General features: G+C 38.5%; 1 protein-coding gene across 7 annotated transcripts in view; it reads left to right on the plus strand.

Annotated features, from left to right (window-relative positions):
* The window catches only part of FN1 (fibronectin 1), a 69,164-nt gene that overhangs the window by 8,220 nt on the left and 46,871 nt on the right, over positions 1-14,073 (plus strand). For all 7 annotated transcript variants that reach the window (XM_060152163.1, XM_060152169.1, XM_060152168.1 and 4 more), the window contains exons 7-13: positions 1,732-1,923; positions 2,703-2,882; positions 3,539-3,715; positions 4,748-4,900; positions 6,372-6,500; positions 7,519-7,662; positions 13,277-13,398. In XM_060152163.1, the coding sequence (XP_060008146.1) occupies positions 1,732-1,923; positions 2,703-2,882; positions 3,539-3,715; positions 4,748-4,900; positions 6,372-6,500; positions 7,519-7,662; positions 13,277-13,398 (1,097 nt within the window). The remainder of the gene's footprint in view (positions 1-1,731; positions 1,924-2,702; positions 2,883-3,538; positions 3,716-4,747; positions 4,901-6,371; positions 6,501-7,518; positions 7,663-13,276; positions 13,399-14,073) is intronic.

Consider the following 14,073-nt stretch of genomic DNA (forward strand, 5'->3'; position numbering starts at 1 on the left):
TGTCCTGACATTCTGCTTTTTTTTGTAGCAGACACAGTCCTTGATGTGTGGTTTCCATGCTCCAGCAAACTTTGTTGCGTTCCATAAAATAATGCACAATCATTTTTTCCATGTATTAGCATTCGCAATTTGAGAAAATCAGAGGGGGCCTAGAGATGGGAAGGAATGACACAATATCTAAGCATTTTTTAAATAAAAGAAGTTTTAATTATTTCTGGTACAAGAACAAGATCTTTGCATTGTAGCTTGTTTTGTAAGAATCTAAAGAAAGAAATAGGGGAATCAGGAGTGTGTACTTCTTTATTATTCTTGCTCTGTTTTGATCAAGTTTTCACTACACAGTGTGCTAGCATTGTTGTTTAGTCTTTTATCAATTGGTCATCTAGCTAAAACTATTAATTACTTGTTTGGATTTTTTTCCTTTTGATGAGTTTTCATCTTGCTGTGAGCACTTATGAAGGTGAACAAGATTAGATTTGATAATATCTTTGAGTTATTTGATTATTTTCAGTAAGATTGCTGCTAACCAAAAAAAGAAACAATTACAAATCTCAGTCTACTGAAGTAGTTTAAATTCAAAGGGTAGTTGGGTTAAATGCAGTAAGCATTCAATAATTGTTATCTGTTTTTATTAATATTACTAATATTATACTGAAATGGCTCCATTGTTCAAAAATGTTTGAGCAACATAGGGTTAAACCAAATGGAACCTTCTACAGGATCTTAATGCTCCTTTGCACTGTGGCTCTGCCAGGTGGGGTGTATGAATACAGACACCATGTTCCCCCAACATGTGTGACTTTGGGACTGTGGTCTGTGAAGTATTTGGGTTTTAGTGTTTAGCTTACGGAGCTGCTGAATTCAGTCTATCAGTCATTCTAGCTTCAGTTCTGATTCCACTCTTCCTTGGGCCTTGCCCTCGGGAGAACAAATTTCTATAAGTTTAAAGAAAAGATCAACATATTCTGTTGTCTTACTCTGAAAGGAAAGCAGTATTAAGAGAATTGATTGGTTTTAGAAAACACCACAACAGAATTCCCAAGTAATCCTGAGGAGAAACAAACAGTGGAAGGAGGGGCAGCGAATAGAGACTCCAATATGGCTACCCGGGGCCTCCTCTGAGGAGCTCAGAGTTACACCAATGGCAATAGGTCTGCTGCAGAGGGGCAGGGGCTTCTCAAAACAGTATCAGGAAGAGAGATGCCCAGATAGATTGGGCGAATGGGAGATGCTAAGAGAGGAAGTGTGAGACAGACCATTCCAGGCCAAGGGAAAAGCATGAGGACAGCACAGGGTGCAGAAGGGAATGATGAGCAGCTCAGTGAGGGAAGAGATAGAGCAAGGACGGAAGTGGTCAGAAGCGAGCTGAAAGCGGGTTAGGTGTGGAGGATCGTGAAGGCGTGAACTTTGAGCTCGCTGGAGTGAGTAAGGAGTTGTTGAAGGTATCTGCTCTGTTGAGTGGCAGAATAAAGTTGGTGATTTAGAAATATACTCTCGGTAGCTCCAGATAAGCTAGAAGATGGAAACCCCTGGGTAAACTCTTGTGGATTATTTCCTAGACTGAGCGCAAAAGCCAATGCAGGAAGGGACGGGCATTTGTTTCCAGTCCCAGCTCAGTAACAGCACAGATTGCAGAGTCATCTGTAGGGGACCTTGAAGATCCGAGAAAGCTACTGCAGAAAGTGGTTTTCTCTAAACCTGCTCTGTGCCTTGCCTTTCTTGTGCCCTTAGGATCTGGCTCCTTCACAGACGTCCGAACGGCCATTTACCAGCCACAGCCTCACCCCCAGCCGGCTCCGTACGGTCACTGTGTCACAGACAGTGGTGTGGTTTACTCCGTGGGCATGCAGTGGCTGAAGGCACAAGGAAATAAGCAAATGCTTTGCACTTGCCTGGGCAATGGAGTCAGCTGCCAAGAGACAGGTCTGTGTCATCTTTTTAAAACAGATTTTAAAGGGCAATACATTCATTGACCAAAAAATGGAAAACAATAAAACAAACAAGAAAAGCTTGTAATCTTACCACCCTGTAATAACAACCAGGGTTTGGTGTTTGATATATTTTCTTCCGATCTTTTTAATCTATGTATTTTCTTTCCTGTAGTGAGTACTAAACTGCTATGTACTGTCTCTGTTTGTCTAAAATGTTGTTACAAGAGGTTACTTTCTGAATAGCTAATCCACCCCTATCTGGTACTCTAGATCTCAAAGTTCTGAAACTCTGTGACGTAAACTTCTTTCAACAACCTAATGCATCTCTTCCGCGCTCTAAAAGTGGTAGTAATTATAGCAATAATAATTGGCACACGACTTTTCCCCTAGTACAGCCTCATGTATTAATTCTTATAGCACCAACAGAGTTGTATATACACCTCCAGTATCCCTTGAGCAGCATCTTTAATTAAACCTGTAGTAATGTAGCTTTGCAAATGGGAAACTGAGGCATGGTAGCAGAGATGGTAACAAAGGATGTCAGAAGGAGAACTCGGGTGTTGCTCTACCCTCAAAAAACGTGGCTTCATGAATAAGGCATTTTGACAATATTATGATCTGGTTAATACTTACAGCTGGTCATACTCAGTTTTTTTTTTTTTTTTTCCTTCTGAGGACACATGCTCAGTCTCAGTTAAGTATAAATAAGGAGCTACTGGTGGGAGATAAATGCTGCTGTATTTACTGAGACCCTTTTGGTTCTGATTGTAGCTATAACCCAGACTTATGGTGGCAATTCAAATGGGGAGCCTTGCGTCCTACCATTCACCTACAACGGCAGGACTTTCTACTCCTGCACCACAGAAGGGCGACAGGATGGACATCTCTGGTGCAGCACAACTTCCAATTATGAGCAAGACCAGAAATATTCTTTCTGTACAGACCATACTGGTGAGTATCCCAAGGGAAAAACAAAACAATGAGAAAACCCCATTTCTCATGCCCTACTTTTACTAGCCAGCAAGCTAGCCATTTATTTTGAGGCTACATTTGAGAAGTATCACTCTTGTGCAATCTGGACCCAAGAGACATGGAACTAACTTCGCAGCTAAAGATCCTTCCAAGTTTCCCAGTAATCTTGAGAAATGACACCAAGGGAAAAGCCCTCCAGTGCATTTGTTTTTGAAACACTGGGATTGTTATGTGATTAAAGATATTTATATGGTAAAATCGGTAGACACTCCGACAGGGATGAAGAATATACAGGAGGCAGGCCTGAGTGCTTTTGCTTTTCTTTTGGTTAAAGCTATGTCAATGGTCAAAGTGACCATTTAATCTTTTTTCTTTTCTTTTTTTGTCTGGGAAAATGAGAGGGAAAATTGGATTTAACTCTGTTTGAAAGGTGAAGGTGAATAATATACTTATAAGCCCCCTACACTAAGGAGGCTTAGAACTATCTTATCAGACATCTTTTATTCTGAGACAGACTCTCTGTGAATTAGTTGCAGAAACCTGGCTCTCAGAACCTTTCTGTAGTAATTCCCCGCTGTACATTGGAAAGCTCAGTTGTAATCTTTTTCTTCCTATTTGCGGGTTGTTCTGGACAGTCTTGGTTCAAACTCGAGGTGGAAATTCCAATGGTGCCTTGTGCCACTTTCCCTTCCTGTACAACAACCAAAACTACACCGACTGTACATCCGAGGGCAGGAGGGACAACATGAAATGGTGTGGAACCACACGGAACTATGACGCTGACCAGAAGTTTGGATTCTGCCCCATGGCTGGTAAGATGAAGTCCTTGTAGACAATCATTTGTGGAATAAGACAGAAGAATAATGTCCAGTTTACTCCTATTTCACCCATTAAGACAATTTTGAGATAGCAGAAAACTTTGTGATATATGTATAATCAAATATATAGGAATTATATAATTAGTTATATGATTTTAAAATCCCATTCATATAATTTAATGTCCAAAAATATGTAAATATGATAAAAATACTTTTTTTAAAGTCTGGAAATATGCATATTTTCAGAGGTTTGTCTTTTGTAAAAAGCACACAACTGAGTAGCTCAAAACATTTAAGTGACTGCTCTAGTCACAGACCTTCCATATTTACATGCCATTTTGGAATAAGCTCTATTACTTATTAAATATCAAAATCTCTGTTTTCTGACCAGTAGGGATCTTTTTTTTAAAAGGGAGGCTCTAGTTTGTGTGAATGGAGAAAAGGGAACCAATACCTTTTATTTGTTTTCAAATTTCAAGAGTCACTAGACTACATTTGATTTTCCGATTATAGAAACAAGAACCCATGCACTGTCAGGTGTGAATATGAGGCAATGAAACATCAGAAGAAAACTACTTAACACTAACTTTTATTCCTCTCATTTCAGCAAAAGAGAATGTTGGATTTAGAAGGAAAACACACGTTAGCTTACAATTCTATACCCATACACATTGTTTCCCTTCGATCTAGAATAAACTGAGACTAGAAAAAGTTATGGGACAATAGTCAAATCCAGGCTTCTAGAACACTGCAAATCCTTTGAGTGGGTAGGCATTATTGTGGTTTACATCTCTTAACCATTCTGTAATTTCTCCGTACAACAAACCTCATCTTTGGACTATGTTTTCTCTCTTTGGTACTCAAAACTCTACACACCCACAGAGCAGCGCTGATTATTTTGAGGCACACAAGACTTCTTTCCAAGTGAGAGCTCTTAGGATCACCAAACCGGACTGATAATATTGCATACGTTTTAGTCCTGTGATCATTTATCCAGTAACACGTTTCTCATCTGTTTCCAAACAGCCCACGAGGAAATCTGTACAACCAATGAAGGGATCATGTATCGCATTGGAGACCAGTGGGACAAACAGCATGATATGGGCCACATGATGAGATGCACATGTGTTGGGAACGGTCGTGGAGAATGGACATGTGTCGCCTACTCCCAGCTCCGAGGTATGCTCGCTTGTTAATGAAAATAGTTGAGAGGACAAAGAATACAGAGAGGCAGACTTTTACATGAAAACTTGTACTTTACCAAAAGCAGGAGAAGAAATATGCAATGCCACTCCATTAGTCTACTGTGCTGGATAAGTTTTGCATGTTAGACAGCCACTTAAGAAAATCTGGCTGAGCAATTCTAAGATTCTGAAACATTCCCAGGATGTAAGTACTTAGGCTGAGCCAAAAGTATGACTTCAAAGGCTAGAACACAATCACTTGATCCTTTTAGCTTGTAGGTGTGCTGTTGGATTCTTATCTAGAAAGGATGGGGTAATTTTTGTAAAGAAAAGAGACCATGCTATTCTTTTGTTTTTTAACATCTGTCCCTAATACTTTATTAGTCACCTCTAAGCCTGTTCCCAGCTATGTGGGCTCCGAGGAGGGGGTCACCATTCACCAGCTCTCAGCTGGGAGCTTGAGAAGGCCTTGGCCTATCTCTCTGGGGTCATGGACTGTAGAGTCTAAAGGGGCCTTTCCTGGGTCAGTATGGCGCATCCAGGTAGGGGCACAGATGGGGGCCAAGACCCCAAGCTTGCCACTCCTCTGCCAGGTTAGTTGTGTTTGGATCCAAATTTAAGGAGACAAAGCCATAGAGACCGATTTCTTTGTTCACTTTGTTTTTTTCCCCTTTGGACCCAGGTATAGGATATAAGGGTGTTGAACTATTAAAACTTTTTATTTTAGTTTTTCTATTTCTTTGATTTGAAAAGGAGGATTTAGGTAGAACTCGGAGCTAATAAATAGTCCATGTAGCCTCTGTGTTGACAGTGGCCTGAACTTGTTCTCCTTTTATGGTGCCCAATGGGTGACACAATCCAGGACTAAAATAATTACATATGATGTTGCAGAGCTGAAAAGGACACCAGAAAGACATACAGACCAACTCCTCATTTTACAGAGGAAGGAGCTGAGTCCCAAAGAAGGAAGTAATTTTCTCAGGATCTCAGTGAGTTAGCAACAGACTTGGCCTAGTTTTTTATTAACTTTCCAGATGCCTTTTATGGTATTTATTTCCCAAATCCCAAATATCTCCCCACCCCTGCTAATCCAGAGATGAGACCATCACATCATGCTAGGCATCCTATAAGTATGTTTAATCTCCCTTCTATTTATTGCAACAAGCAGAGATCTAAAGGTCATTATCAACCCAGCAAGAACTTTTCCGAAAGTTAAAATTTGTTGTGTATGCTTTGATTTCTAATCTTCACAAGTCTATAAGAAAGAGAATTTTTTTTTTTTTGCAAAAATTGTAGTACTGATTAAGCTTTGAAAAAAATGTTTATTCTATGCCAATAGAAGAGTTACTTTAGTGGGAGGTGTTGATAATTACGTGGAAGGAAGTGTATGCTTCGCAAAGCGTAGCTTCTTTTATTTCGTCAGAGAAACTTAAAATTTCTCCACCCACCCCACTGTTTCTAAACAGATCAGTGCATCGTCGACGACATCACATACAATGTGAATGACACATTCCACAAACGTCACGAAGAGGGACACATGCTGAATTGTACCTGCTTCGGTCAGGGCAGGGGCCGGTGGAAGTGCGATCCCATTGGTAAGTAGCCTCGTGTCTCTAGCTGGATTTGGACACTGACTGTAGCTAGCAGGTTTCAGATAAGGAGAGTTATTTGATATTACTTGATTGAAGCTGGCTGTAGACTTTGATCATGGCCTGCAGAGGGCTTGGCAAAGTCTCTTCTCTAATCATGGACCAATATATAATCTTGATAGTGGTGGTCATTTATTTTTGCTGAATTTGGTAACACATGAAGGTTTATTTTAATTGAAACAAATTTGTTTTGGGGTTCTGAATCATAAAGATAATTATTGTGAAAGAGAACTTTCCTTTGCTGGACTGTGCAGTAATGTGGACAAATGATTATGCCAGTAAATAGCTCCCTCCAAATACTTTATTTTTCTTGGCTGCCCTTTTTAATAGATCTAAGCAAGTAGTGAAGGTTAAGCCTTAAAAGAGCTGTGTTACCAGCTTTAATGTAATCCATTAATATTCCTTTACTCAAAGAGACATGTTGCTCACCCAGAAAACAAACTGATCAGATGAGTTTGTTTGACCTGAGATTGCCAAAGCAGAGAGGCCTGAGAGGGTTTCTTAGAAGCTGCTCAGTACGTGTTCATTAGTTGAAATTTAATTCAATTCATTTATATATAAAATTAAGTCCTCCACATTTTGAAGAAATGTATAAAGTTATATTTTATCCTTGCTATTCAAATGGTAAATCATTTGCATTAAAATGGATAAAATATAATATCTAATTTATTTTCCTCAAATTAATATTCAGAATGTCAATATCTACTGAAATCTAAATCTTAACATTTTTATTTAGAAATGATATTCTTTTAGAAAGCTAATTACTTCTTCCAATGGGTACTTTTTGACCATTAACTGTCTAGTAAGGTAAAAGATATGAACAAAATATTTTTTAACCGCATATATTTGGAAGGGCAGTTGCAAGTTTTTATTAAAACTAAGAATATGTGCTCTAGCACACCAAATTTAAATTTGTAGCTTCAAGTCTTCAAGGCTGCTTATCTTTTACTTGTATATATTTTAGATCAATGCCAGGATTCAGAATCCCGTACCTTTTATCAAATTGGAGAATCATGGGAGAAGTTTTTGCATGGAGTCAGGTACCAGTGCTATTGCTATGGCCGTGGCATTGGGGAGTGGGGCTGCCAGCCTATACAGACCTATCCAGGTAAGTAGCTCTATTACCGCAAATTGAGAACTGTCCACTGGGTTATAAAAACAGGGCAGCATCAGTGTTTGTTAACACTGATGGCTAACTTGGTGTCCCCTCCCCTTCCCATCCTTTTCTCATATCACTGTCTAATCATCAGTCGAATTTTTTACTAAAATGGTTTTCCTTTCTCCCCAATCAAGTAGAAGGAGTAGAAGGCTGTGAAAATGTGCCTGTATGTAAACTTGTTTCTTAACTTTGTAGAACATTCCATTAGGTTAAAACACGGGCTAATTTCATTTCTCATCTGTACATGAAAATAGAAACCATGAAGTGAGCGATGCTGGGAGTAAAGGTCAGGGTTTTATGTTATGGTTCTTAACAGAGAAGATGCATGGAGAAATTGCATGAAATACAACATAGGGTATGTGTCCATTTAGCATTTCATCCAGGCCGTCTTTTTGTCAAAATGTTCACCTGTTTGATCAGCTGGAGCCTGGAGCAAAGTATCCTGGGTCAAGAGTTGAGTAACTTGGTCAGTTGTCTGCCCATGCAGTTCAAATACTCGAAAATGTTTATTACTGGATATTTTTCAGGTCACAGGACATAATGCCTAGCTGAAGGTGTTATACATTTTAGAAAAAATTTTGGAATTTAATTTTCACTGAGTGATTAATTACAATAAGATGAGTTGAATTATGAAACTCTAATTTTTAGGCATCAGTTATTTGAGCAATTACTGAGGTCAAAGCCTCCTGAATCTCTGTTAACTTAAGACATGGGGCCTATATTCAGAAACAAAAAGAGAGATCTTCAGGACGTTGGAATCTGCCTATGACAGAAATCAAGATTCAGTTAACTGAGTCACTTTATAACATGATAAGAGGTTCACTGTCTAGAGAACAAGATATGAAACAACTTGGCCAAAGACAGTGTTTGCCAAGACATGGGTCCCAGCTCTGTACATGCTGCTAAGGAGATAAAAGTCAAGCTTCATTCATTATTTCCTCATCTGTAAAATGGGCAGATGGTAGCTGATTACCAGCACTAACAAACAATCTGTGATCCTAGAAACCAACCACCTAGATATACCCTTTCCGAACTATGAAGAAACCTTCCTCTCCCCAATCTTCAGACACTATCTGGGCTGCAGAAGATGATTTGGCTTTAACGGGCTCTCAGCACAGATTGACCTGGCTCTTAAATTGTATTTGATGGTAGATTTGTGTGTAGGAATCACTTAAAATAATTTTTTTGTGTAATAATTTTTAAAAATCTGATTGCAGAATTACTGTAAGTTCAGAAAGTATGTAACTGAGGTGTTTTTTTCTATAATGATGCAACCAAAGGATAGAAACTTCTAAAGAAATGCTCTTAACGTCTGCGTTTATGGTTGTTATTGGTGTGGTGTGGCAATCTTGAAAGTGATTTCCTTCTTTTTTTTTTTTTTTTTTTTTTTTTGCGGTACACGGGCCTCTCACTGTTGTGGCCTCTCCCGTTGCGGAGCACAGGCTCCGGACGCACAGGCTTAGTGGCCATGGCTCACGGGCCCAGCCGATCCGCGGCATGTGGGATCTTCCCGGACCGGGGCACGAACCCGTGTCCCCTGCATCGGCAGGCAGACTCTCAACCACTGCGCCACCAGGGAAGCCCGTGATTTCCTTCTTAGTGAATTGGAGAGAACTTTTTTCTCTCTCTCTTTTAAAGTAAGCCTGTTCACGTAGCAGCTTGCGGGAAGCCTTTAGGTGGACATGCCAGAGATGAAATCTAGATGGGAGGGAATCTTCCTGTGTTGGAGTTTCATGTGTTGACCTTGTTCCTACTCTGTAAAAAGGGTAACAGTAGAGTGCATTGAGCATGGAGGAGATTTAGGGGAGAGGAGATTGGCCTCGGTACGCAGTCTGGGTCTTATCTGTGTGTTTGGTTTGCTCAATGGTTCCTTCTTGGCTTCTGGGGCTTTCAGAGTGTGGGAAGGATAATGGAACAACACATTACCGGTAGGTTGTCTCTGAGCCTTGCCCTGTTTGTTCCTCCAACAGAGGACTCGGTAGAGATGTTCAAACTAACAGAAGATAAGAGGCTTTTGGTTTGTCGATAAACAACCAGGAAAGCACAGATCTCAGCAAAATAAATAAAGAAAAAAGGGCTGAGTTGCAAACTCATAAATGTTTAACTTCTCCGGGGTCACCATTACTGGGAATTATTCATTTGGGCCTTATTTCAAACTGTTTTTAAAAGTATAGACATTGTATCATATCTCTCTACTTAACTATTTTATTGTCAGTCTGATCATATTGAATAAGAGAGGGAGTAAAATTTTCCCAGCGGTGAGTCATTGCTCAGTTAATTGAAAAAGTTTTACCAATTAAGCAATATCAAAAGGATTATCAAAATTTTAAATCTAAATAATGTAAATGATGTCAAAATTTTCAGATTTCTTGTCTTCAAATCATATGTAGCAAAAACAGAATAGTGTGATAGCTGGAATTTAATTGACCTTACAAATAATGGACAGCTTCTTTTCTTTCTGGACAAAAATGTGCTAAATGCAAGACATCCCATTACTGTTTAATGCAGTTCCCTTAAAGGTGAGCTATGGCACAAGCCCGAAATTGAAAACATAGGATTTCAAACCAGCCCTTGAAATTTGAGAAAGAAAACTTCTGTTGTTTTGCTCCATCACTGAGTAAAAACCACTGCTCCTGTTTCTTTTCCCTCCCTTCTCCTTTACTCTCCTCATCCTGTGGACATAGCAGCAAGATTAAGCTTAATGGTAGGCAGTAAAAGTCATTTGTGTTATCCTTCTAAAACTTAATCTTGATAGACATTTAACCATCATAATTTTTTTAAAGACTATTTTTTAAGAGCAGTTTTACATTCACAGCAAGGTTGAAAGGAAGGTACAGAGATTTCCCGTGTTCCCCCTGCCCCAACACACGCACAACTTCCCCTAATTCAACATCCCCACCAGAGTGGTACATTTGTAACAATTGAGAACCTACATTGACACTTTATCACCCAAAGTCCATGGTTTGCATTAGGGATGACTCTTGGTGCTGTACATTCACGGCATCATAAACTGTTTCCCCTCAAAATCATGGTTGCTAAATTAAACAAAATACATATGAGGTGTCTCTCAACATGAGGAAACTATGGTAGGGTTTCTTTAAAGGATCAATATTTAAACAACATTATACCAATTATTGTAAGTAATTTAAGGATGTGATATTCCTATATTTACTGGTATGTATGGGAGTACTTTAAATAATCACATTTCTAAAATTTTGCCTCAGTGTTTATTTTTAAAAATTTATTTACATTCATAAGGATCTTCAAAAGGGGTGATTTAAAGAGGGTCATGCGGGCTTCCCTGGTGGCGCAGTGGTTGAGAGTCCACCTGCCGATTCAGGGGACGCGGGTTCGTGCCCCGGTCCGGGAGGATCCCACATGCCGCGGAGCGGCTGAGCCCGTGAGCCATGGCCGCTGGGCCTGCGTGTCTGGAGCCTGTGCTCCGCAGCGGGAGGGGCCGCAAGAGTGAGAGGTCCAAGTACCACAAAAAAAAAAAAAAAAAAAAAGAGGGTCATGCAACTGACTTCTGCCAATTAATTAAAACAAACACCCTGCCATGTTCTGTGAAATATATACCACTTTAGAATTAAAAATTGAGAATTTTATATATTAATTTTGGTTTTCATATAGCTTACAAATATGTGCATTAGATGAAATTAAGATTCAAAGAATGTTTGTTAGTCTTCAGCCAACTTTGAATTATTCTCAGTGTGGAAGTGAGTATATTATTCTAGAACTTTTGAGTCTACCTAGATACGCAAGTTGTATATTTGTTCTGCTAGAAAAAACTTTGTTCTCAAAGAGAATTTAATAGCAAAGATAATAATTAAGTTTGAAAATCAATATTTTTTTCTATGACGTTACAGAAAATTTAAAACTGCTTATGATCTGCTGAACTGCTTTATTAAACATGCAAAGTTTTGCTCTGTTTGACAGTGGCAGTTAGAAATTCTTGGAAAGGTTATTACAAGGAACTTTATTTTTATTTCTAAGTTGAACATTGATTGACATCATTAAAAAACAGCGTTTAGGGAAAAGATAGTGTTCTGTTCTGCAAGCGTAAATTTTCCATCTATTTCATTAGTATCCTAAATGGAGTCTGCCCTATTAAGAAATTGATTCCACTTCTCTTATTTTGACTTTTTTTAAAAAAAAATTATTTGTTTTATTTATTTATTTATGGCTGCATTTGGTCTTCGTTGCTGCTCGCAGGCTTTCTCTAGTTGTGGCGAGTGGGGACCACTCTTCATTTGCGGTGCTCGGGCTTCTCATTGCAGTGCCTTGTTTTGTCGCAGAGCACAGGCTCTAGGCACACGAGCTTCAGTAGTTGTGGCATGCAGGCTCAGTAGTTGTGGCGCACGGGCTTAGTTGCTCCGCGGCATGTGGGATCTTCCCAGACCAGGACTCAAACCTGTGTCTCCTGCATTGGCAGGCAGATTCTTAACCACTGCGCCACAAGGGAAGCCCTGCCTTTTTTAGAAAAACAAAAGAGACAAACCACACTTTAAATTTTGTTGGTAATAGTTATACACATTAAGATGTGGAAATATTGAATTTAGTATATACTACAAAATGTCATTTTGTTGATAAGTATTTTTGAAAAAATATGTTTGATCTCTTAATAATTTGACCAATCAATGGAATGATTTTAGAGTAAACTTCCTGAATAAAAATAAAACTAAAACTTTTTTCCAAACTGATAGGATGCTTACACTGATGGGATGAGAAATAAAAACTGAGTCTTTAATTATTACCTTTGTCTGTTTGTCTAAGATTCTACCCCATTTAGAAATGTGTTTGTTTTACATCATGTCATATGGCCTTTGGAATGTTTTTTCCTTCTTGATGGTAGATTTGTTCTTGATGAAAGGCTCCACAAACTAGAATTTCCTCAAAGAAGTTTAGTGTAATAAGTAAATGAAATTTGTATTCTGTATTACATTATTTGTGTTAGGGTAGTTCCACAATTTTCTCACAATTCTTTGAAAATGGAAAAGAAAGCAAACTAAGTGGCATTTAAAAAAATCATTTTATTTGCTTATAAACAAGTTCTATTTGCATTTCTCACATGAAGGACAATAATTTATCTACTAAAAAAGGATTTGTCTCAGAGAACAGACTTATGGTTGCCAAGGGGAAGGGGAGTGGGGGAGGGATGGAGAGGGAGTTTAGGGTTAGCAGATGCAAACTATTACATATAGAATGCATAAACAACAAGGTCCTACTGTATAGCACAGGGAACTGTATTCAATGTCCTGTGATAAACCATAGTGGACAAGAATATAAAAAAGAATGTATATATATATGTATAACTGAATCACTTTGCTGTACAGCAGAAATTAACACAACATTGTAAATCAACTATACTTCAATTAAAAAATAAGGATTTGTCTCATTGATTTCCAGTGTCAATGTGTAAAAAATTAATCTCAGATAATTTTTATTGTGCTCCCATTTACGGATAAGCAAAACTGTCTTTAATTATGGCCATCCATGTGCACTAAATTTTAAGTTGAAGTGAGGGAATACTCAAGGTCACCAAATCTCACATTTTCATTTTCAGGTTCAACTGGTCCTGTCCAAGTAATAATCACCGAGACCCCCAGTCAGCCCAACTCTCACCCCATCCAATGGAATGCACCAGAACCATCTCACATTTCCAAGTACATTCTCAGATGGAAACCTGTGAGTATCCTACTTGGAAACCTTGGACATTGTGGCTCTTGAAATTAACAGATTCTGAGAATGTTTTCCAGCTTTTGAGCCAATAGATCTGATGAACTCTATTCACATTGTATTTGTTTAGCGACCAAACAATATGTGGTCAATCTAATTGACATATTGATTTAGCTTTTTTTGGTACTTTAAACCAACTAACTCCTCATGTTAGAAAGGTCTTCTTTGCGAAGACTTCAAAATGATAAGGCTTAAAATTACTCTTATCTAGTATGGAAAGAGAATATAAAGTTTTTCAATGTCTTGCAACTCCATCAAAGGGAAAAAAAAATTACTGGCATCATTTTCCATGATTTGAAAAACAAAAAAGCTAAATTAATATCTTTCTTTTTTGGTTCACTTTTTAAATGATCATTTCTTTTCTTTTTCTTTTTCTTTTTTTTTTTTTTTGGCTTCACCACACAGCTTGCGGGATTGTAGTTCCCTGACCAGGGACTGAACCCCGGACATGGCAGTGAAAGCGCCAAGTCCTAAACAATAGACCGCCAGGGAATTTCCATGATCATTTCTTAAACCTAACTTTCTATCCTATGAAGTTATTTTGATAGAAGGGAGAGAGATGATGAGGGGGAAGAACAGATGAGAGATAGTTAGTGTATTTAATGAGTGACCTTGTGATTTCCT

This window comes from Lagenorhynchus albirostris, chromosome 6 (assembly GCF_949774975.1).
Source record: "Lagenorhynchus albirostris chromosome 6, mLagAlb1.1, whole genome shotgun sequence".
Classification (NCBI taxonomy): Eukaryota; Metazoa; Chordata; class Mammalia; order Artiodactyla; family Delphinidae; genus Lagenorhynchus; species Lagenorhynchus albirostris.